We start from the raw sequence: 25,291 nt of genomic DNA on the forward strand, positions 1-25,291 counted from the left end.
AAAAGCGCCGAGTAGATATTTTTAAAAAAAATAAACAAGTTTTGGTGTAACACATGTTACAAATATGTCAGATGAATGTAACATGTGTTACACCAAAACTTGTTTATTTTTTTCAAAAATATCTACTCGGCGCTTTTTTGATTCTTTTTACCCAAAATCCTTAAAAACATGTATATAACATGTGTAATTTTTTTCAAGAAAAAAAAAACATCGGGAGCTTTGAGTTTCCCGGGTTTTCTAAATTAAAGTGGGTTTTCTATACATTCTTCCCATATATATATATATATATATATATATATATATATATATATATATATATATATGGGAAGGGTAAAATGAGAACCACCTTGAGTTGTGAGAACCATGAGAACTAGGTCATCCAAAAGGTTTTTCCAAAAAAAAAATTTCCCAAAAATTTAAAAAAATCACTTGTTTCAGCAAAAAAAAAAAAATATAATATTGCATGCAAAAATTTACATCAGGTGTAAAAAAAATTTCATCGCCGTAACAAAAATTACATTTGGCGTAAACAAAACTTATATCAGCCGTAACTACCGACACGACAATTTTTTGTTTTTTTACAGAGGTGTTTATAATATTTTTGTATACATTTGTGCAAAAAGTTGTAACCCAAGTCGCGCGGAAAGTAGGAGTTTTCATGGTTTTCACAACTCGTGGTGGTTCTTAATTTAACCGAAGCATATATATATATTTTTTGAACGGAAAGCATTGAGTATATGGCATGGATATTTTGCAAACCTCATTGAGTTGTGCAAACCATGCAAACTCAACCAGAACCATCTAGTTTTTGAGATTAAGGGTTGAGATCGAATAGTGTTACGTTTTTAATAAAATCATGTGCAAAAAGGTAATTTATGTTGCAGAAGGGCAAAAATGTAAAATAACACTTATGATAATCCAGCAATTTACATGTTACACTTTTGGCTGTCACATGTTTCTGACAACTTTTTACTTTTTTGTTAATTTCAAGAATTTTTTTCTCCAAAAATTTGAATGCTTGATTCCCCCTTAAATTTCCTCCCTTCACCATTCACCCTTCACCCATCTGTGTTTATAAAACTTTGTTTATTAACTTTTTATTTTTATTTTTTCATGAAGTATACATTTTTGTCAACGTTGACATAACCTATTTAGCCTTAAACACTTTATGTTGTCTTATCATGAGAAAAGCTTCATTAAATGTAAAACAAATGTAACTAACACAAAAAATGTTACATATATCATCTATATATGTCACATATAACTGTAACATACATTTTTACATAATCAATTTACGTCACATATATAACAACACTTTATTTTTGTAACATAAAAATGTTACATATATCATTTATGTTACATAGAAATGTAACATACATTTTTACATGCTCAATTTTATGTCACATATACAACAACACACTTTATTCCATAACACAAAAATGTAACAAAACCCACTCTATCTTTATGTAACAAAACTCACTCTGTTTCATAATTATATCAAGAAAATAACTTCAAATAATAGAAATAATCTAACAATAAACAAGAAAATAACTTCGACTTTAATCCAATTCAAGAACTTGAATCAACTTGTTGTTTCTAAAAGCAAATACAATTATTCAAACATAGAGTACAAGTTTTCATAGCATATTTTAGTTACAACATAGGATCATCATCTAAAAAATGGAGTACAAGTTCTCATACCCATTGTTACCTTACAGAAGCAAAAAAAAATCAATAACCAATAACTTGTAAACGTGGATGTTTAATATGTGGCCACAAAAAAAACTTTGATTTATAGATGGTAGCGCATACGAGAGCTTCAGATCTGGTTTCGTGATGGTGTCGTCAATGGGGGCTTCAATAACCAATAAGTTGTAAACGTGGATGTTTAATATATGGCCACAAAAATTCATGTACAATATGACTTTAAAACACAACGTTACAAATAGTAGTAAAATCAGTAACTTTAAATGTATTTAAAATGCAGTATTGTTTGTAATACTTAATTAACTACCTTACTGAAGGATGGATTTTCGTCAGAAATATAAATTTTATCATCCTCGTCTATGTCAAGGCAAACATTAGTTGGAAAACAAATAAAATGTGGTAAATACTCTTAACCTATTTTCCCTATACGGACTTGGGATATGGTAAATTATTATCGCTTGATCGGAAATGGGATCAATGACCAATGTGTCCAATAATCCAAATAACCCGTTCTAATTCGTATTGCTTGATAACTTAAACATTGGGGGTTAATGCGACCATGTCCTGGATATCCTCGCTCATTTAATTGCAAATGGCCAAGACCTAAGCACGGGGTGCAGGCATACACCCAACATATGCTAATGCTATGAAAAGATATTTTCTTACCCAATATGGGGATTAAAGTGGTATGTTGGTTAATCATGTCTCGGAGTTTAGTTTCGGGCCCCATATGTATTGACAAGCATGTATTACTGATAACAAGAGATATAGTTTGTCCCAAGTTATTTATGAAAATTAATATACCAAATGGTATATAAAACTATTTTGAAATATTTTCAAAATGTGTCGGTTATTTGTATTTACCAGTGAAAACTGACGTATTTTCAAAATACTAAGCGCATGTTTGCAAAGTATGTAATAGGCTGAAGCTGCCCGGTAATTGCTTAGTGGAATTTGCAATTCCATGCAAGAAGCCTAGTAGTCTCTTATGTAATCATTTGTTATTCGATCCGCCTGTGGATCATTTAGTACACTCTCGTCTGTATATTTTTTTTGAACTTTCGGACATTGTACTTTGTAATAATTATTTTATATTTCCAAGACTTCCACTGTGTTAATGTGAGTATCTATATCAATTTGTCATGCATAAACCCCAAGTCCGCGCCCACAGGGAAACCAGGGTGTGACATGGGGTGTATAGGGGAAAGACATGCAATGCATAGTTCCATTATTTTGAAATAGGCTTCGTACCTTATGATTAGTGAACTCCGTGCCACCGTCACTTTGGAAATTTTTTATTTTTGATGAAAATAAGTTTAGGCAAATGGAACAAATATATTCAACGCATCGAAAAATTCAGCTTTGGTCCTTAGAGGAAACATCCATGTAAACCGATAAAAGTCGTCAATAAACGCCACATAGTACGAAAAATTGTCAACCCGATTTAACCTGCGAAGGACCCCATAAATCGCAGTGATTCAACTCAAGTTTGTTGTTCAAAATAAAGTCATCAATAAACTCCACATAGTATGAAAATAAGTTTGTTGTTTTTATTTAAAGGGGGTCATTTAGACTTAGCAAGCTCACATAGGGAGCATGATCCCAGTTTAGGTAATAAGGAAGTAAATGACAAGTGTAATTTTTTAACATATTAATTGTATCAAAATTGATATGTCCAAGATGGGAATGCCAAACTTCAAAAGACGCCGTAGGACAAGATGATGATGAGATGAGGGCTTCATGTGTGTTATGAAGACCATAAAGGCCATTTTCATGGCAACCTGGGGCTAGGACCTGCTTTTTTAGACAATCCGAAATGTAAAAAATAAGGGTGTGAGAAAACAAAATCAACCGGATTGTCCATAGTCAGTTTACTTACTGAAATCATATTTTTGGTAAGTTGTGGAACAACCAAAATATTATTAAGATCTAAAGAACCAAGAATTTTAGAGTTACCCGTATGCGAGATAGGTAAGGATTGACCATTCCCAGAAAATACATGTTTATTACCTTGCGTTGGAGAAGGATTTGTTACCCCATTAGTGTTAGGAAGCATATGATCTGAAGCACCTGTATTACATGTCCAATCAGGTATGTTAGGATTAACTTGACATTGGGCAATGGAACGCTTGAGAAAGTTGTTCTTCGGTAAGGCTGGCCTGTGTTGCATGGTGACCTTGGTTGCGGCATTATTGATAAGTAGGAATTCGGCGAATGGAGAAGGTTTTGAATAGAGAAACCCATGGATTTAATCCACTGGGTCAACTAGATGACTAATAGCCTTCAATTGGTCACATATCACCTTGAAGGTGCGCCCCAACTTAGAGACAGACTTGTCTCCTTTTCTAGACAAAAGTAGGTTATCTCGAAGATTTTGAACCCTTTTCAAAGACGCATTGCAAAACGCAGATTCTAACGTGAGCCAACTTTCCCGCGCAATAGGTAAACCAACAATAACTGCCACTGCCTCTTTTGTAAGCGAGGCTGTAAGAATTATGACAACCTTTTGTTCGATTTTGAGCCATTCGATATACTAAGGGCTAGGCACATATTTTTTATTCACCATAATAGAGGGAGCAGGGGTTGTCATGGTGTCTTCAACATGAGGAAGAACCTGGCGATAGGTTAACAACGGCAACATCTGAGTGCACCAGTAAAGGTATTTTGTGGATGTTAGTTTTAGCGACATCAATGGTGTGAGGCCAGCCATAGGATTGGATTTATTTGAAGAGGAGGAGGTAACCATGGGTAAAAGAGTAGGATCGATGGAAGCAGAAGAGGAAAAGATGGAATGAGAGAAGAGAGTAGGCGAAGGGAAGATGAAGATCAGGAGAACTCAAAAACCATCTGAAAATGTTGATAACATGTTAAGTATGATAATTCAATGAACATAATTGATAACATTGGTATAATATATAACCCTATACAAGGACTAAAAAGAAAACACAAATTACTACAAGGTACATAATATGCAAATGTTATCTATTATACTGTATTTTAATAACTAAGGGACGTAATAGACACGTCTACGTCGTTCATTGTATAAAAAAATCTACATTAATGATTTTTTCAGGATTCATTGTAGTCACCTAAAATAAAGAAATTTTTTAATTGCATATCTTAAAATTCAAACTCACGCTATTTTGGGTTTTAAAGATGACTTGAAATGAAAAACAAGTTGTTTGTTCATATATAGACATAAAGCACACCCACCACATTTTTTTATGACATGATTAACTTTTTATGTCACTATTTATCAACTTATTATCTTTTTTCATGTGCAACAACTCTCAAGTTCTACTATCTGTTTTTAATATATGTTAAAATTCTTTCCCTATCTAATTAAGCTTAGTGAACACTTTTTGTTTAAAAGTTAAACACTAGGAACTATTGAACTTGAAAAGAACTAATGATCTCTAAGACAAACAATCAATCATTATTCAATAATTATTTGAACCACATTAACAAACTGATGTCCCCTCGACTGAAGACAAACAAACGATTGAAAGAAAAAACTAACTAACGAGCTTAAAAGATTGTTGTTGAAGGAAAAAACTGATTTCAAAGATAACAATTGTTATACTAAATCAATTGTTTATGTAATATAATAGTCTTTTAGTGTCGCATCTGTCTATTGTAAATGATCAGGTGTTTGTAATACAACTTGGCATCTTTCAGTTAGTTAGATTGTTTTATGTCATTGTTAAAATGATATCTGCTCAGTTCTCTCCTCTGTAGTATACGTAGATCATAATCTATATATGTTATTCTTAGATTTCTAGAGAGAGATAGAACTAGTGATATCTTGTTAGGGGGTATTTTGAGTCTGTATAATTCATTCAGTGATATGAGAAGTAGTTTTGATAGATTGCGTCTAAATGGGTTTTGATTATTACTATTTTGCTGCTCAATTACGATAACTAAATTATGTTTACTATTTCATTGCAAAACACACACTCACATCTCAACAATTGGTATCAAAGCTAAGTTATCTAATTTGATATAACTGAAAATCTAGAACGAAGATGTAGTTTATTAATCAAAATCACAATTTGTTGTTTCATGAAACTATGAAAAACTACAACTGTTTAAAAAAAATAAAGTTCATACTCTATTTTTTGAATTTCTTCAAAAAGTCATTAACCTTGTCGATTTCTCATCCTTCTAATAACATAGGATCATCGACTAAGCCATCAATTCTCATTCGTCATGGGTATAACATACTAGGAAAAGGAGAATGACTTATTTTCTGTCACTTCAATATAGTGGATGTTGGCATTCTATTATGTTTGCTTCGTTTAACCCAATGCATGATGATGTTGAAGATGGCAAATCAGAGAACCCTAAAGAACCCAAAAATTATTTTGTGGAGGTTTTTTAGAAATTGGAACTAGATTCTAAAGCATTTTTTTATTGTGGTATGGCAATTCCATATGAAATCTATATTGGCTTTCTTCATTACACAACTGCAAAAGAGTTATGGGAAGCTCTTAGAGAGTAATTTGGTGGTACCATGAGGTCATTGAGAACATCAGATGAGAATGTTTAACTCAAAATTTTGAAAAGTTCACGTCTCTAATAAAGTAATAAGTGAACTAAAACTTGATGCGGAAACTTACTTAAACAATGCACTGAATAATACGTTTCTCGGATCTTTCCTGAGAGATGGGATACTTATTAAATTGTTTTGAGAACCACTTCTCAATTTAAACAACTCACTTTAACTCAACTCATGGATAGTTGTTAACCTTTAAGAGAGAAGTCAATTAGAAGAAAAAATTATAAGCAAGTGGTAAAACTGTTGATGACTATACTCTAGGTAATACAACACGTTTGAGTCACAAAAATCTCTTTACCATGCACTGATCAAGGACTTGATCACTTCATTTACTACAGATTTTAATTATGAGTCATATTTATTTTAAAATGGTGTTGTTAAGAGAATGAACAAGACACTTATTGAAGCTATAAGATCTATGCTAGCTGATTCAGGATTAACTTTATCTTTTCGGGTTTAGGTTGTGAATACAACATGCTATGTGAAAAACAAGGATTTGGATGTTAAAAAATATAGCAAAACAGCCTATGAAATTTTGTTTAATATCAAACCACTGATCTCTTTTTTCCGAACTTTTAGTTGTTCCTTTTTTATTCTGATTATCAAGGATTCAATTTCAAAAATTTGTAGAAAAAGTTTATAGTGGTTATTTCTTGGGATATTCCTCAACTACAAAGACATGTAGATGTTTTAACTTTAGAACCTTGTTAGTTGAAGAAACTTTGAAGGTTAGGAAACTTTATTTGTAAGTATTGAATAAAATCAGATTCAACTTGATCTATGAAGAAGACAACAGTCCTAAAGATCACAACAAGAAGAAGAAGATCAGATAGGACAACTGAAATGAACAACATCTACTTCAAAGAATCACAAGTTGATCAAGAGCTGAAGAAGATTATCAGAGAAGGTCATTTCTGATGGATCTGATGATATTTCTGATGAAATATCATCAGTTTCTGATGATTCTGATCATCAGATTTTCTGATGATTTGTTCACCAGAATTTCTGATGAAGTGGTTTATCAGAAATTGTGATGAATACCCCACTTGTCTAAAAATCAGCTCTATCCTGCCACAATGACCAAAGCACTTGACATTATTGGATATCATGATTACAAAGGCAACTTGAACGTTGGATTCAATGAATATGTCAAATTGCTACTTTATGCAGGACATATTGCATGAATAAACAAATGTTTATTCATGTACCCAGCCTTCTATAAATAAAAGGCTCACAAAGCAGAAGGCAATTGAGTTAAGCTTAGCATTCAATACATACTACAAAACTCCATTGCCCTCTCACCCACAGAATTTAAGATTCATTTGTAATAGATAATAATCTTACAATCACCTTGTAAACCATTTTGTTTCAAAGTGGTATAAACTTGATAATTCTGTAGGTCTTGTTTCTTGAAAGTCTGATTTCCATTTCTGCATATCTTTTTTTACATCTACTGAAATCACTTTCCATATTACGTGAAAAGAAGTTTTTAAGCCCAAACTGGGTCCAACAATTGGTATCAGAGCAGATTGAATGAATTATTTTCAAACGATCAATCGCTCATCTTCTTTTCTCTAAATATGTCCAGCTTTCAATCTTTGAATAATGCTTTTAACATTGGTTCTATGTCTAAACCTCCGACTCTGGTCAGAGAGGAATACCCCCAATGGAAAATTAGGATGGTCAATTTCCTCAATGGTCATGACCGAGCGCTGTTTCAATCCATTGAAAGGGGTCCACATATACCAATGACTGAAATACCAGCTATTCCAGCAACTGACCAATCACCTGGTATCCCTGCCTCCCGAGCTCCCAAAAGTGAAATACTTTGGAGTGGGGAAGACAAGGAAAAGGTGGCTGGGGATGAAAGGGCAAAGTCACTTTTAGTAATGGCTATCCCCAGTGACATATTTTCACTAGTTGATGCATGTGCATCAGTTAAGGAAATATGGGATCGGTTGGAAAATCTTTGTGAAGGAGGAGAAAGGATGAAAAGAAACAAGAGAACAAACAATGTTTCCTCATATGAGAGGTTCAAAAGTTTACCCAATGAAAGATTAAATGATACATATCAAAGATTTGCAAAACTTTTGAACGAGCTAAAGAAATTTGGTATAACAAAATCAAATGATGAAAGAAACATAAAATTTCTAGATGCTTTACCTAGAGAATGGAGAAGTCTAACCATGACTTTGTCCTCAACCTTAGAACTAGGAAATATGAGTCTTCATGACTTATACAGCATCTTGATCCCCAGAGAGAAAGAAATATTTGAAGAAACCATTCAAAGAGGGGGATCTTTAGCTCTTATCTCAAACTCACAAAGAACACAACCTACCAATGATCCACAACCATCAAACAGTCAAAATCTTGAAATTTCTGATACATGATCAGATCTTTCAGCTTTTGTTGAAGCAATAGCACTGCTCAACAAAACATTTGAGCAGAGGTTGAGGGGAGGAGGCCAAAGATACCAGAGAAGTGACAGAGGGAGGATGGATGGAAGATCTAAGGAAGAAGGTAGATCTAAGGATAAGGGGAAAGCTGAAATTGTGTGTTACAAGTGCAAGTAGAGAGGTCACTATGCATCAGAATGCAAGACCAAGAAGCTGAAAGATGTTGCTTATTATGAGAAGAAGCTGGAAGAAGCAAAGAAGCAGCAGCAAGTCAATTTAATTGCAGGGACAGATACATGGCTATCTAATGATTCTTCTTATGAAGAAGAAGAAGAAGAAATGGCTAACTTCTGCCTTATGGCACTTTCTGATGACATACCCGAAACTTCAGGACAACAGGTAATTTTAGATAATCTTGATGTTGAACACAAGCTAAACGAGCTCATGTCAGATTTTCTAAATCTGCAAGATAAGCAGAAATCAGATTGTAAAAAATCTGCTAAGTTGTAAAGGACCAGGAATAAAATCATACTTGAAAACCAATCACTAATAGAAGAAAACTTTAGATCACAGAGTTAAAATTGAGTTCTATGAAAATGAAAGAAAAGATCTTTACAAGAAAATCAACGATAAAGAAATTAATGTAAGAGGTTTTCAACAAGCTAAAGAATTCATAAATTTTATTAAGTCCACACCAAAGAACAAAGGAGAGGGTTTAGGATATGTAAAAACAAGAGAAAGTAAACCCACTGTCTTTGTAAAAGCAACCCATCAGATTTTTGATAAATTTTCATCAGAGTCTGAATCTGAATCTTGCAAATCAACCTGTTCTGAATACTCTTTTGAAAAACCCAACTTCAAAACAAAAAGGAGTGAATGCAAACAAGAATCTCTAGAGATTCCAGAAGCAGTTCACTCATTGATTCAAAATTATCCACCCATTCCATCACAAGAAAGAATATCAGGAAATTCTGATAAAGATTCTTGTATGTGTGTTGATATATTGAAGCTTGTTCAACACCATCTCCAAAAGAAAAATGAAAAATATGTTTATGGCTCAGCATCTAGCAGAATTTCTGATGAAAGGCCATCAAGAGAAAATCATTTGATTAAAATCTCATCAGAAAGAGTACCCAAGCATGTCTGGGTACCAAAAACCCTCTAATTTTTCCATTTCAGGACCATCATGTGTAGCAGATCTGGTACTGTGATTCAGGAAGCTCCAAGCACATGTCTAGGGACAGGAGCTTACTCAGCAACTTTGTTTCAATGCTGGGTAAAATGGTAAATTTTGGAAATGGAGTAAAAGGGAGGATCATGGGATATGGATGTATAAGGTATGGATGCTTGACCATAGAGAAAGTAGCCTATGTTGAAGGCTTAAAGTACAATCTGCTAACTTTTGGTCAATTCTGTGATAAAGGTCTTTCAAATAACCTTATTACCAGAAAAATGCTTAACAATTTGTTTCAATGATAATCAAAAGAAAGGATTATAAATCTGATAGAGCACCAGAAAATTTGATAAATTATCAGAAAATCTGATGTATCACCAGAAAATCTGATATATCATCCGAATATCTGAAAAGTCATCAGAAATTCTGGTAACTCATCAGAAAACATGATTGAAAAATCAGAATCTTTGATTGATCATTAAAACGAATTCATGCATGTCATCATCTTTATCTATATCTCATATCTGCATATTCATAATCTGTAGTTTTTAGCGTTTATTCTTTTTCTTTTATTATTGCAATTTTTTTTCTCCTTGGTGTTGGATAACGTCATATGACAGAAGATTTTCTGGGAACTCGTTAGTGGTTGTAAAGCTTTTTCTCTCCTTCATTAAATACACCTCATCAATATTAAGGAGACTGGAGTGACATATTGGTAGGTAATCATGCTATATAATCAGAAAATGGCCGCCTAAATCATTTAATGCAGGAGAGTTTATCTCAGTTATTCTTTATGCCATCTGATGGAAAATTTAATAACAAAGATTGTGATGAACAAAATCTATAAGTAGGTAGATGTCATTTATGGCAAACTTTAAGTTTACTATATATGTTCACCACCTTAAGCAAAGACTGTCACCATCACATAAGGAAACCCCAGAAAACTTAACTTCATCTTCTTCTTCAACACTCACACTTTCTCACACTCATAAAAATGCTTACCATAAAAGCTGATCGTTTCCCACTTCCTTATCATCCTTACCATAACCTCAAACTAAGAACCAACCTTGAGGGTCCTCACTGGGAAGGATGCCAAACAGTGCTGAATCTAATCATGGGAAGTAATTTGAAGTGTGCCCTCACAGCCAACATAATGGTTTACCAAGACATTCCTCAAATGTTCTGGCAAAATGCAACTTTGTCAGAATATGAAAGTAGAGGACAGATATTTATTGAAAGTGTGGTGCTCAACCAAAGAGTTCGAGTAACTGAAGGTATCAGGACGGTTCTACAACTCAATGATGATAATGAAGTTCTGACGTTCACAAAGACTAAAATAGAAGAAACCTTGCAGCAGATGGGTTACAATCCTGTAAACTCACCACGAGTAGTCAACAAAAATGGCTTCATCAAGCCATGGCAATATCTGATCACACAAATGGGTGCATGCTTCTCAAAGAAGGTCATTAATCATCATGAAACATCCCATAGGTTGATGGATTCTGTTCGAGCACTCATATTAGACATACCTTACAATTTCTCTTATTACTTAATGAAATATTTTGCAAGTAATATGTGGTCTGGCAGGCCATTCTTGATTTATCCTCGTTTTCTGATGAGGATAATCACAAGCCAGCTAGGCTTTGGAGGTGTTCCTGCAGGTTATCTCAGAGCTGAGATGAGACTTCAACAAAACATGAATCTCAATATGCTCAGACCTACTGATCAAAATTCTGGTTTGGTGACTGATCTATGGGTGCTCCTTGAGATGGATCATGGAGAAGGGGTAGATCTTGATTAGGTTTAAACTTAGTTTGTGTAAAAATTCTGCATGATAATATGTTAATATAATATGTTTCTAATATTGCTTTATTGTCTGGCTCATGGTTTGGGAAAAGAAAAATGAGTAAAGAAAAATGAGAAACATGATCATCAGAAAACAAAAAATTTGACACTAAATTCTAAGTTTCTGATGACAGGATACAAAATCTGGTAATTTAAACTTAAAAAGCCCCTCTAAATTTTTTTCTGTTAAAACTTCAAAATGACAAAAAGTTTTAGAAAAATATCAGAAAAAGCCAAGAGACTTGGATGCCACCAGAGAATCATATGTGAGTCTTCTGATCATATCTCATTCCCTCTCATCTCAAAAAAAAAAAAAAAAAAAAAAAAAAAAACCGTCTTATATCAACCAAAAGAGAAACTTCAAAATCTGCTGAAAAGGGTCACAAGTTTAGGGGGAATCACAACCAAGAAATTCTGTTGAATATTGTTGACTTCTGTTGACCACATCTAAAAGGTCAACAAAAGTCAGAACAAAAAGCAATACACATCTTTAACATAATTTATGTTGAATTTCTGATGACATCATCAGAATGGGACTTTGACTTACAAGAAAGAGAGGATGTAGATGAAGAAAGCTGATTGGACCTTTTACAAAATGGGGTCCACAAAGATGAAAATGTGTCATGTAACCGATAGTTTTCTCCAATCAAAATTCAGTTTCATTTTTGTGAAGGAATAATTGAAGAAACTACAAGTTGAAAGGGCATAAACACGATTCCATAATCAACCATCATTAAATGTCTTGATACCCACGATCTAACGGTTACATTCTGAACCAAAATTCACATCACACGATCTAACGGTAAGAAAGACAATTAATGATCTTTTAACCGCCATTACATGACACGTTCCATATCCCCTCAACTCCATAAACCCACAAGTCTCTGCTAAAACCCTCACTATATAACTCACACTTAGCAGAAATTAAAAAAAAAAAATCACTCACCTTCTTCACAAACACTTCAAAACCAAAACATCCCCTGTTCTTCACTCAAAATCCAAAAAATCCCTAAATTTCGAACCCTAATTCACAAAATTCAACAATGGCAGAAGTGAACCTCAACATCCCAATTGTTCAACATGAAGTACCTTTTGTTGAAGACACAAAATTTCTACCAATGAAAGAAAACAATCTGCTGATGAATACAGAGCATTCAGAATATGATGTAAGATGCCAACTTCTGGTAGAATATCTTATGAATTATACAATCTCATGAGCACTAACAAAAGGAAGAGAAGTACCAGAAAAGTTACTACAACAATTTATTCATACTTTCACTGAAGATGAAGAAAATCAGGTCTCTGCTCATGTATGGGGAAAAGTTTTTGTAACATTAACTCCTGCAAGGGTAAGAGAATGGCTTGAACTTCCAGTTCTTGAAAATTACATTGAAGCACAAAGCAGAGAAGAGTTGATAAGCTTTATCATTAAGCTTGGTTACAAGAAAAAGGATATCAACAAAATTGGAGCAATAAGAAGAAATGAAATGCCAGCCATCTGGCAGGTGATGATGGAAGTGCTAAACAAATGTCTCACATCAAAAATAGGAGGAACTGATCAAGTCAGTCAAGCTATTCTGACAATCATGTATGGACTCATAACTGGGTTCAAAATTGATTACGAAACATAAATTTTTAACCTACTCAAAAGATCAATCCTCATCAGAAATTGAAGAATAACCTCACATCTGCCATATCCAAGGTTAATCTCAATTTTTATTCCTGAAACATTTGCTGAAAGGGACATAGAAATTCCAATTTTGGAAGATATCTGGAGTTCAAATACCATGAAGGCCTGGAGTTCCAATCATGGATGGGAATCAGACAAAGATATCCCTGAGTTACCAGAAAGCATGCTATGCCTCGTTGCACCAGACTCACAACACAGAATACAACATGAAGAGCTTCTGGCCAAATCAGATACTCCAACAGAAGAACCTAGCAAAGAAGTTGTTAACTGTTCTTCATCACCAGAAGAAGAAGAAGTTGAGAAGTCATGGTCATCAGGAATAGAGGCTGCAGGAGAAGGAGTTCTGAAGATAACTAACTCACCAGAAAACAAGACAGAACATGCTGAGAGTCAACAGATTCATGAAGGAGGAATTCATCATGAATTTGATATTCATCAAGAGAAAGAACATGAACACTATGCAGAATTTCATATTGATGGAGGAACTCATGAAGATGCTGAAGAACAACATTATGAAGAAACTCATTTTGATGGTACTGCAAATGAAGCCACTGAAGTTATACATCATAATGAATCTCGGGTTGCTGGTACATCTCTTTCAAAAACTGTTTTAGTTGATACTCATTCAAAAGAAACAAACTCAAAAGGTTCAATTAATGTTTCTTACAAGTTAGAATATAGAAAAACTGATGTTGATGAAGAGGTTACTAGTTCCATTAATCTCAACTCTGAATCAGAAAATGAGGAAGAGGATGAGATCCCAACAGATGGAGATCGGGGAACTGATCAAGGAAATCTGGCAAAAGGTAATCTGTTTACCTCAAAAACTTATGGAGAATCATACATTGATATGATTCAAGGACAAATGGAAATCCAGGATGAGAATGTGTTTTTCACCCCTGCTGGAGATGATTCTGATACACTTAAGGTTGCACCAAAATCTGGTAAAGCCAAAAGTGACCCTATCATTTCCAAAACAGCAGCAAATGCGTTTGTAGCTGGAATTTTAGCAGGAACATCTGTTGTTCCAAATATCCCTGAAACACCCATGAACCAAGAAAATTTGGAAACTGTGCTGGAAAATGTTTACAAAGCCTGCAAAAGAAATCCAGTAGAAGAAAAACTTGATATGTTGCTGTCAGAAATACAAGGTCAAAGGGCTGATATAAAGACTTTGTCAGAATCAGTGGAGGTGATAAAGAAACAAACTGAAAGAAACACTAAAGCACTAAAGTCTCTTCAAAAGATGAAAGAAAAAGCACCAGAATCCAACATCTCTGCGTCAGAAATCCAGATGATTCTCACAAAAATAGAAAAGATCAAGACACAAGTTGTAAATGCTGTGGAATCAAGAAAATCAAGCAGTGCAAACAGAGTTTTGGAGGAAGTTACCATCCTAAGGGCAAGCAACAACAGTATCACAGATGCCCTTGAGAAGCTGTCAAAAGAATGGGCTGCAATACAGATGAAAGCTCAAACTGAATTTACCAAAGTTCAGAAAAACATAGCCAGCAACTCAAATCAGGTAAGAGAGGTGCAACAACTGGTAAAGAAAATGCAATTCAACATTGCAAGATTGGCGAAAGTGGATCCCAAAGAAATCATGAAAGAAATTCCTGTTGAAAGTTCACACCAAGAAGCTTCAAAGTCAACCCCACAACAATCATCAGCTACACCAACCACCAAAGCTGGAACCACAATGATGGGTCCACCTCCAAATGTCTCAAGAGATGAAATGCTGAAAAGGTTAGAAACTTCAAAACCTCAAGCTGTTACAAATTTGAAACTTATAACTTCTCAAACTGTCCCAAAACCAACACTGTCTGATGACTCTACCATGAGTAAATTCATGAATCTGCAATCAATCAATGAATGGGAACAAGAAGGTGATTCATGAAAACTACAGGTTGTTAAAAGAAAAATCTCTGAAACTCAGTCTGTCTTGGTTAGAGAGATTGACAGGGATATAATGATATTCCCTGAATACAATCTGGTGAAATATTACTTGACAAAAGAAGATGCACCACCAAGACCACTGACTCCTGTCAGACTGGGCTTAAGGGAAGAAAGGATAAAAAGAGGTTCAAAAAGCATTCACTAGAAGAATCAGAATCCAGTGAAAAGGACCTTAAAAGTTGATGAAGTAAAAGTTGCAACTGATGATATTGGAGGAACTTATGTGCAGAACAGATACACACTTCTCAGAAAAAATGGGGAAGAAGAAAGAGTGACTGACGAAGAAATTGCTGACAAGTTACATCCTTTAGACATTCTGTTTATGAAGGATCATTATGAGAAGGAAAAGAAAAACAACAAAGAAGTCAGAAGAGCATTAAAGGGCATATTAAAGGCTGGAATACAGCTGTTTGAAAGAATGGCTTTTTCAGACTTTAATTTGTGCATCAACTACGAACATGTGCACAACAAAAAGGTCTATGTCAGATCACCAAAAACAAAAGTTCGCTTAAACATATTGGAAGCTGCAAGATCTGGAGACATCATTGAACTACCAAGTAAAACTGACAGTCATAACTATTGTGTCATATTCAGAGATAATGAAAGAAACAAAGCTCTGTTCAGAAGTGTTGATATCTGCAAGTACTCAAATCAGACTCTGAAGTTTATCATGAAAGGTATGAACAAGAGACAAGAACACCTTTAGAAGATTGGAAGGAACTTGGAGGGAAATAGAAAAGAAATTGAACAAATGATTGAAGAATGGATTCAAGCAAGAACCTGGTATAAAGATATGTATGACATCTGCAATAAGTACATCTCCTACAAGAAGCAATTAAAGAAAGGAGATGTGCACAAGAAATTGAAGCTGACTTGAAGAACTTGTTTATTTGAATTTTCATCTTTTATGTAATTTGTTTTCCAGAACATCAGTAATTGGTTTAATTTTGCAAATGCTAAGTTTCCACTGTTTGGAAATTTTATGTTCATGAGATAGTTCGTTTTCTTACAATACTTAGGGGGAAACTGTTAGGAAACTTTATTTGTAAGTATTGAAGAAAATCAGATTCAACTTGGTCTATGAAGAAGACAACAGTCCTGAAGATCACAACAAGAAGAAGAAGATCAGATAGGACAACTGAAATGAACAACATCTACTTCAAAGAATCATAAGTTGATCAAGAGCTGAAGAAGATTATCAGAGAAGGTCATTTCTGATGGATCTGATGATATTTCTGATGAAATATCATCAGTTTCTGATGATTCTGATCATCAGATTTTCTGATGATTTGTTCACCAGAATTTCTGATGAAGTGGTTTATCAGAAATTCTGATGAATACCCCGCTTGTCTAAAAATCAGCTCTATCCTGCCACAATGACCGAAGCACTTGACATTATTGGATATCATGATTACAAAGGCAACTTAAACGTTGGATTCAACGAATATGTCAAATTGCTACTTCATGCAGGACTTATTGCATGAAATAACAAATGTTTATTCATGTACCCAGCCTTCTATAAATAGAAGGCTCACCAAGCAGAAGACAATTGAGTGAAGCTTAGCATTCAATACATACTACAAATTTCCATTGCCCTCACACCCACAGAATTCAAGATTCATTTGTAATAGATAATAATCTTACAATCACCTTGTAAACCATTTTGTATCAAAGTGATATAAACTTGATAATTATGTAGGTCTTGTTTCTTGAAAGTCTGATTTCTATTTCCGCACATCTTTTTCACATCTACTGAAATCACTTGCCATATTACGTGAAAATAAGTTTTTAAGCCCAAACTGGGTACAACAGGTAACATTCAAAGAATTGTTTTCTAACATTAATTCTTGCAAATCATACTAATCTCTTTGATTTAGATATCTTAAAAATTGTATCTTAATCATCTGATATACTTGTTGTGGATCAATTTCATTTCATATGTTTCATCAAAAGAAGTAGATTTCAGATTTGATATTGCACCATCTTACTCTAAAAGTCCTGATGGTGTGTCCATTGAGACCACTACAATTACTGAATCTGAAAGGACTGCTTCAACGACAACTAATGCATCAACATTTAATGTTCAAACAACTGATCTCTTTAAACCAACCTCAGATGTTACAGTACCAGTTGTTTCTTGCACCCAATTGTTTGAGCCTTTCAACCTCAAGAAGAATTGATGACCAAAGCCAAACACATCCGTTAGTTGTTTCCACAAATCTAAGTTCAAATACCATCGCATATATTATTCCTTAGTTAGTGGTATTCCTTATGTTAGTGCTCACCCATTATTGAAAGCTCATCCCCGAAACAAATCATTGGTGACAACAAAGTACTTGGTTGTAGCAATGCATGATTAACTATTACTGCTCAAAAGATAATAAGTTTAGGAGCTATGTCTTTTTCCTAAAGAAAACCTTCCAATTTGGCAGACAATGGGTGTTCAGGAGTAAGACAAATGAAAAAGGCATCATCGTTAAGAACATACAAGGTTAGTAGTTCAAGAATTTTCCCAAGAAGAATGATTCGGCTATGAAGAAACCTTTACACCCATTGCTAGAATAGAAGCTATCAAGTTGTTTCTTGTCATTATTATTTCACACAACGTAACAGTATTCTAAATGGATGTAAAAAGTGCATTCCTCTATAGTAATATCAAAGAGGACATGTATATGTGTCAACCACCAAGAACCTGTATGACACTTTGTCATACATCTTTGACCTCAAATAAACTTGAAAGAGGTACAATTCTGAAACTTTATTTTTGAAAAGGTCCACGCATGATTTATTTCGAGTTCATATCTATGTTGATGATATTAATTTTGGATCACCAAACATGAAAATTTGAGATGAGGTTAAAGCTCTAATGCAATGTAAATTTGAAATGAGTGAAATGGGAGAGCTACAATAATTTCAAGGATCACAAGCCAAATAATTAAAACAATGAATTTTCAAATATCACTCAAAGTTTGTTACAAACTTCCTTAAAAGTTTAATTATAAAGATTGTAAATCCTGCACACTTCCTATTAGCACTAGTGTTCCCTTGCATTTGGATCCCACTAGGGAAGTAGTTGATTAAACTCCGCACAGATGCATGAAAAGGGTCTTTGATGTATCTTACAACATCTAGACATGACATCATGTAAGCCACATGTGTCTCTGCAAGATTGTAAGTCTCTCCTAGGGTTTTACATATGACTAAAGTGAAAAGAATTTTCAAATATTTAAAGGGTGCTCAAACACTTGGTCTTTGGTATCTCGCTTATGAGAATGTGGAGCTTGTTACCTTTTCAAATAAGGATTATGCAGGTTGCTCCCTCTATAGGAAATCAACATTTTGAGGTTGTTGGTTCCCTGACCAATCTTTGTGTCTAATTTATCAATAGAGTACATAGTTGCTACTAGTTGTACTACATAAATCTTATGGTTATAATATCAATTTTAGATTATATTAGAGGCATCAATGCTCTATTAAAGCTAGACAATGTTGTTGCCATATGGATGATCAAAAACCTGGACCAACACTTCAAGATCAAACACATTGATATTAGGCTTCACGTTACAAGAGATTGCTTTAAGAAAGGCTCGATTTCCTTAGAGCATGTCCTGTTTGAAGATCAATTGGTTAATGTGTTTACCAAATGTTTGGACACCGCCACATTTCAAGGCTTAATCTCTTCGAAAGGAGTGGTAAATCTTGACTAATCTCAAAATTTGTTAAGTACGATAAAGAGTTTTATCAATTGTACTTACAACAAGTGATTTATCTCAAAAAATCCAAAAAAGACAGTTTTTACTTTCAGAAATTCTGATAAAGATCCAAAAAGAATTTTTTTTTTTAATTTTACAAACACTGGTAAATATAAAAAAAAGAGTGCATTTTGTAATAATAATAGTGGTTCTCTTGATAAAACAACTAAAAATACCAAAACAACTGTCTTTTAAAAAAGATTGATTGTCTTAAAAGCATAAGTTTTAACAAAACTACCGATTTTCAGTAAACAGTTGTTCTCACTACCACGGATGCTTCAAACAAATGCTTTTATAAAACTATTTATTTTCTTTCATCAGTTATATTAAAACATATCAATGCATTTTCGGTGGGTCATTGTAAACGACTATTTCACTGTCTCATTATTCCGAAACCCTTTAAATTCCCGTTTTCGTAACTTAACTTCGCAATTTTAACATCCTTTGCTTGTAAAGCATTTTGCATTTTATAATCCCCTAATTTGACTTGCAATAGTCTTTTTAAACCTTGCAATTCTATCATCCTTTGCTTGTAGCATCTTGCATTTTAGCAATTTGTGATTGAATTTACACAAAGGGAAGTGGTAAGTCCGAATCATCATTAGAATCATAAGGCTTATCCTCTTGAATATTTGGTATTTCATGAACTTGAGAATGAACAAACAATTGTATAGGCATATTTTCATTAGGACCAATATCTTTAGAAGGATGTTCAAATGGATAACTTTGTTGTAGGGAAATTTGTAACAGAGAATTTACATGCTCTCCCTCATAAATTTCTATTAAAAGGTTAGCATATGGTTGTCTAACACTTTTCTTCGAACAATTATTTTTTGGGAGAGTCATAATTGCCATTAGATGAAGCATGAGACGTCCTATCTTTCTTTCCTTCTGAAAGATTATGAGTCTATCCTATATTTAACAATCATCCGAAAGCTTATTAATGCATCATAAAAGTTTATAAGGTATATCAGAAAGTTAAAATAAAATCTAAAAGATAACATGTATCCGAAGTCAAATTCGATATCCGAAAGTGTGATCTTATGCAAAGTTCACATATCATCTAAAAGTTATGCTTCATCTAAAAGATATTGTTTAATTCAAAAGTTGTCCTCAATCTGAAAGTTCAAAATCCTTTGAAAGTTTTGAGTTATTTGAATGATTTGAATCATCCAAAAGTTTAAAGTTTCATCCGAAAGATTTCTCTTTAATTAGTTAAAGTTTTTTAATACGTATGTGATTAATCAGAACAATCAAATGCATTTTAATGATGAGGACCATATTATTTTCGAAACATTCAAATATCAAACAATGATAGACGAGGATGATACCCTATAAAGTCACGATTACTAACTAACGATGATCATGAAACCCAATGAATAACAATAAAATGAAGTCGAAAAATGCTTACCTTGTTGTTTAGAAGTGCTAGAACTCAGATAAGATGAAAAAACTAAATCAACCAAGTGTAATCAATGAGCTGGGACTCTCGATTTTGAACACAATTACGTATCAGATGAAATGTGCAAATAAAGGGACAAATTTGGTTTTAAATCAAATCAAAAAGACCATCTTACCCCTTTTCCACACGTAAACCTTTTGTAAGAGGATTTGTGCATCCGATAGTTACGTGAACTGAAAAAAAAAAAAAAAACATTTTTATGTTGATCTGAAAGCTAAAACTGACATTCGAAAGCATCAAATCTTATCCGAAACATTTAAAGTTCAACATCTTGAAATTTTCATTCGAAACAATCACATGAGCTTTTATATACACTCAACTCATTAATGAATTATGAATGTTACTGTTATATCCGTAAGTTGTATACTAATAAATCCCTATGTGATTGAAAATCATAATTACAAAGAAAACAAGATCACATGATATAAATTAGTCAAAGAAATTATCAAATCTTTAATGGTCTTCTTTTGTTTATCATCAATTCTAATAGTAGAGATTAATGTGACATAACATGTCTCCATCACCAAGTGATCATCATTTGGAGGCTATCAGTAGGAACTTGACTTAGGCTGTGGGGTATGGGGCGGGGTTTGGGCGTGTGTTGGGGGAAAACGCTCAAGCTACTACCCCGGGTGTGCTTGGGTTGGGGCGTGGCCCTTGGGGCTTGGGTTTCAAGCCGGGCGTGGGGCAGTGTTGACAAGCTGACATGGCGGGCTCTCAATGGCCAAACCAAAATAGCCGTTGGGCTAGCCGTTGGCCAACGGCTATGTTAAAAAAATTATTTTTTCACTATAAAACTCACATTTTTCTTACATTTTTTACCACATTCAACCACATCTTCTATAATCATCTTCAATTCTCCTTCTACAAAACGAAAAAATGCATCCTTATAACCGTGCTTATGACCCGAACAACCCGTATGCATTCCAAGAAAATAATCCTAGCCCACCACCCAATCGTCCAATGTCTCGTTCATTTTTCATACACTCTTATATGCCCGTTGAAGCGAGTTATGCATCGTATCTTGGGAATCGTTTGTATACTAACTTCCCACACACCGACGATTCCATACCTACCCCGTTTACATAATCGCTCATCAACCTTTCACCAACCTCCATCGACTTTTCTCAAACCGAAACCGTCCCCGAAACTCAACCACCCAACGATGCTCCTTCAGCATCGAAACCCATCAAAAAGAGAAGTCATAAGAAAAAAACCGAGGCGGATAAAGCACTTGAAACCGTCAAACGAAAACAACAAAAATGGGTCGCTGCTGAAGAAGTTGCATTGGCGAGGGCTTGGTGTCAACAATCTCAACATCAAAGTTTAGGTATTCTTAAACTTTGTTTTTATTAATGGTTATTTTTTATATAACTTTGTAATATATTAAATTTTGTATTTATTAAAATAGGAAATTATCAACATCGAACCGCTATGTGGGAAGCGGTTAGTAGAGTATTCCAGCGAAGCCCACCAAACTCACGCCCCAAACCCCCGCCCCACCATACAGTGTTGAATGTGGGTCAGCCCATGTCTGCCCCCAAGCCACGTGTCAATTCATGCCCCAACCCAAGCCCAACCCCCGCCCCACCATACCCTACGGTCTTATGCAGTTTTGTAACATCAATCTCTTTGATGTATATCCAAGAAAATATGTTTTAAGGAAACATCGAAAACCTTAACATTAATATAGAAAATATGTTTTAAGGAAACATCGAAAACCATAACATTAATATAGAAAATATGTTTTAAGATTGTGTGGTTCTTTATCTTGCTTTACAAAATAAATAAAGATCGTCTTTATTTTATAGAAAGTAACTAAATGCAAATACAATACACTTGATTCAAAACATGTTACCAGAAGATACAAGTACTACACATACGCGTAAACAATAGAATGTAATAAGATTCATATTGCAGCTACAACAATATTCAAGCAAACATGACGAGCTAGGTTTGGCGGAGGCCATGAGTTTGGCATGGTTCCCTTAAACAAATTTTCGCATCTCTGTAGATGAGGTGTCTGTCTCCAACGCTACAATAGTTCAGTGGCGGACCCAGAAATTATTTGCTGGGAGTGCGGATGAGTGGTTCAAGCATATTTTCAGGGGGTGCGGTCGGGTTTTTTGCCTAAAAAATACACTAAATTTCTTTTTTTGGTGCGCCCGCCCACCCTGGGCTACACCTAGGTCCGCCCCTGCAATAGTTATACCATTAGAGATGAACTTACGAGCATGAGATAGCACCATGTTTTCCTGTATGTAACAATCAAGAGACATTAATACCTTGGTCTCGAGAAAAGCGTTTAGAGAAATATATATGTATTACGGGTCATGAATCTTATATGTTGTATCTATAATACAGTCACTATATAGGATATATAGATCTAAAGTAGACACCTTGGTTTTGAAGATATATCAAAAGAGAAACTCTTCAACTCATTTGTCTATATTAAGCCTTTTTATGTATAAATCGATAAGTATAAAACTGATTAAATCTTTTTCTTGTTAGTGTTAATGGTTCTTGTTGTTACAAGGCCCATTTGTTAATGTTAATGGTTGTTGTTACAAGACTCATTTTAATATATACAATTATTTGTGTCTATACTGAAACATAATCCTCCCTTCAATAGTTTGTGACAGCACTAGATCTAATTTATTTTCGCATAAAAGTAATTATATTTTAGAAAAAGTTCAATTATAACAACCATATAATAGTGTTTCATATAATATATCCAAGGAAATAAGTATGAAATATCTTTGAATTGTAAAGAGAAGTATGTTTATATAACAGATCCCGTCGCTTGTTTAGTATCCGACCGTACACTGCAGGTAGGGTACACCCTTCAAACAGCAACCTTCAAAATGAAAACTCATCACCCCTCCCTCCTACTTCTCTCTCATGGTGGTGATCACTATACTTATATCTCACGTCACTCTCTCTCTCTAACACACTATATATATATAATGCCCACATCCAAAACCTTCCATTACTCCATTACCCAACCCCACATCACACACAACCACACAACTTCAACATCTTAATCCTATTCTTGTTGATTTTAAAGAATCCATCAACTAGCTTATCCACTTATTGTTCTTCATTTTTCGTGACATGGGTGACAATAATAATGTCAATCTTCCACCTGGTTTTCGATTCTGCCCGACTGATGAAGAACTCGTCGTTCACTTTCTTCAACGCAAGGCCTCTCTCTTACCATACCACCCCGATATCATCCCTGATCTTGATCTCTATCCTTATGATCCTTGGGACTTGGATGGTACTAATTATTAGTGATATTTTTTACATGCACATATTATTTAAGGTATAATATTTTATTGGTTTTGCTTTGCTTTGCTTGTAGGAAAAGCTATGGCTGAAGGAAAAAGGTGGTATTATTACAGCAGGAGGACACAAAATCGAATAACGACTAGCGGCTATTGGAAATCATGGGCATGTGATGAACAAATTATAAGTTCAAGTAGTAGCAAACGAGTTGGTGTGAAGAAATATTATGTGTTTCATGTCGGTGAAGCTCCTGAAGGTGTTAAAACTAATTGGATAATGGAGGAATTTAAACTCTCTAGTAATGCTAGTTCATCTTGTAGTAGTAGCAGCAATGGTAGATCGAAAAGAAGAGGCAACTCCAAAGTAGTAAGTCTCAAGATTTTTCTTTGGATCTCTTGTGTTGTGATTTCAATTTTAATATATTAACTTTATTTTTAACATTGCAATAAAATTTTACTAGAAATCATATGTCTCATTAAAACCCATTTTTATTCGTATTCAAGACATGAACTTCTATGTTTATAAAAATAAAATAAAAAAACTTTAATAGCCCTCTTTTGGTGAGTGAGTAGTTAATACTCCATATACATTCAATATATATATTATAAATATTTATTGTGATATTTAAAAAAATGATGTGTTTTGTTTTCCTGTTCTATTTCTACATATTGTTAGGATTTCCAAGTTGGTAATTAAATATTTCTGGTAAAAACGATATAATGGATAACTAAAGGTATTTGATTGCAAGTTCCTTTTTTTCTGTTTTTAACGTTTTAATTTCCATCTTTTAGGATTTAAGCAAGTGGGTCATATGTCGAGTGTTCGAGCATAGTTGTGACGACGACGACAATGATGATGGGACAGAGCTTTCATGTTTGGATGAAGTTTTCTTATCGTTGGACGATTTCGATGAAATTAGTTTTCCAAATTAAGGAAGAGAAAGAAAGATACTAATCAAGGGACCTACAAGGAGCTAAAAGGACCTAATGTATCTTGTTCAGTTAATGTCAACTTTTATAATGTATTTAACCAGGACAATACTTCTTTGGTTATCACGTAATGACTTGCATTAAGAATTTGAAGTAAAATTGTTATAACATTCAAGTTTATAATATAGTTCAAACAATTATAAATATGCGTTCAAACGTTCACGTATGATCAGGGTTATAATTTCCCTAGACAAACACATAATTATAATGCTACGTTGGACTCTGGATATATTTGATCTATACTTAGTTTGCCACTAACCTTAAAAGAAGCTGAATGTGTAAAATAGTTAGGACACGTTTATTTTGGTTAGCCACTAAACTAACCTTAAAAGAACCTCAATGTGTAAAACAGTTAGGACACGTTTATTTTATATAACACCGTGCATATCTTACTACAATCGTGTCATATTAGCAAGGATTAGCTTTAATACACAGAAATATGAATAGATTAGCTCAGCACAATACAATTTGGGT

At 34.1% G+C, this 25,291-nt stretch overlaps 1 protein-coding gene across 1 annotated transcript; it reads left to right on the top strand.

Moving 5' to 3' along the window:
* The first annotated feature begins 23,515 nt into the window (after nucleotides 1–23,515).
* On the top strand, nucleotides 23,516–24,942 carry LOC110885105 (NAC domain-containing protein 104). Its single transcript, XM_022132807.2, has 3 exons — nucleotides 23,516–23,820; nucleotides 23,905–24,194; nucleotides 24,620–24,942. The coding sequence occupies exons 1-3, from the start codon at nucleotides 23,655–23,657 to the stop codon at nucleotides 24,758–24,760; spliced, it is 597 nt and encodes a 198-aa protein (XP_021988499.1). The 5' UTR covers nucleotides 23,516–23,654; the 3' UTR covers nucleotides 24,761–24,942.
* Nucleotides 24,943–25,291: the final 349 nt, after the last annotated feature.

The sequence above is a fragment of the Helianthus annuus genome, chromosome 10 (assembly GCF_002127325.2).
Source record: "Helianthus annuus cultivar XRQ/B chromosome 10, HanXRQr2.0-SUNRISE, whole genome shotgun sequence".
In the NCBI taxonomy this organism is placed as follows: domain Eukaryota; kingdom Viridiplantae; phylum Streptophyta; class Magnoliopsida; order Asterales; family Asteraceae; genus Helianthus; species Helianthus annuus.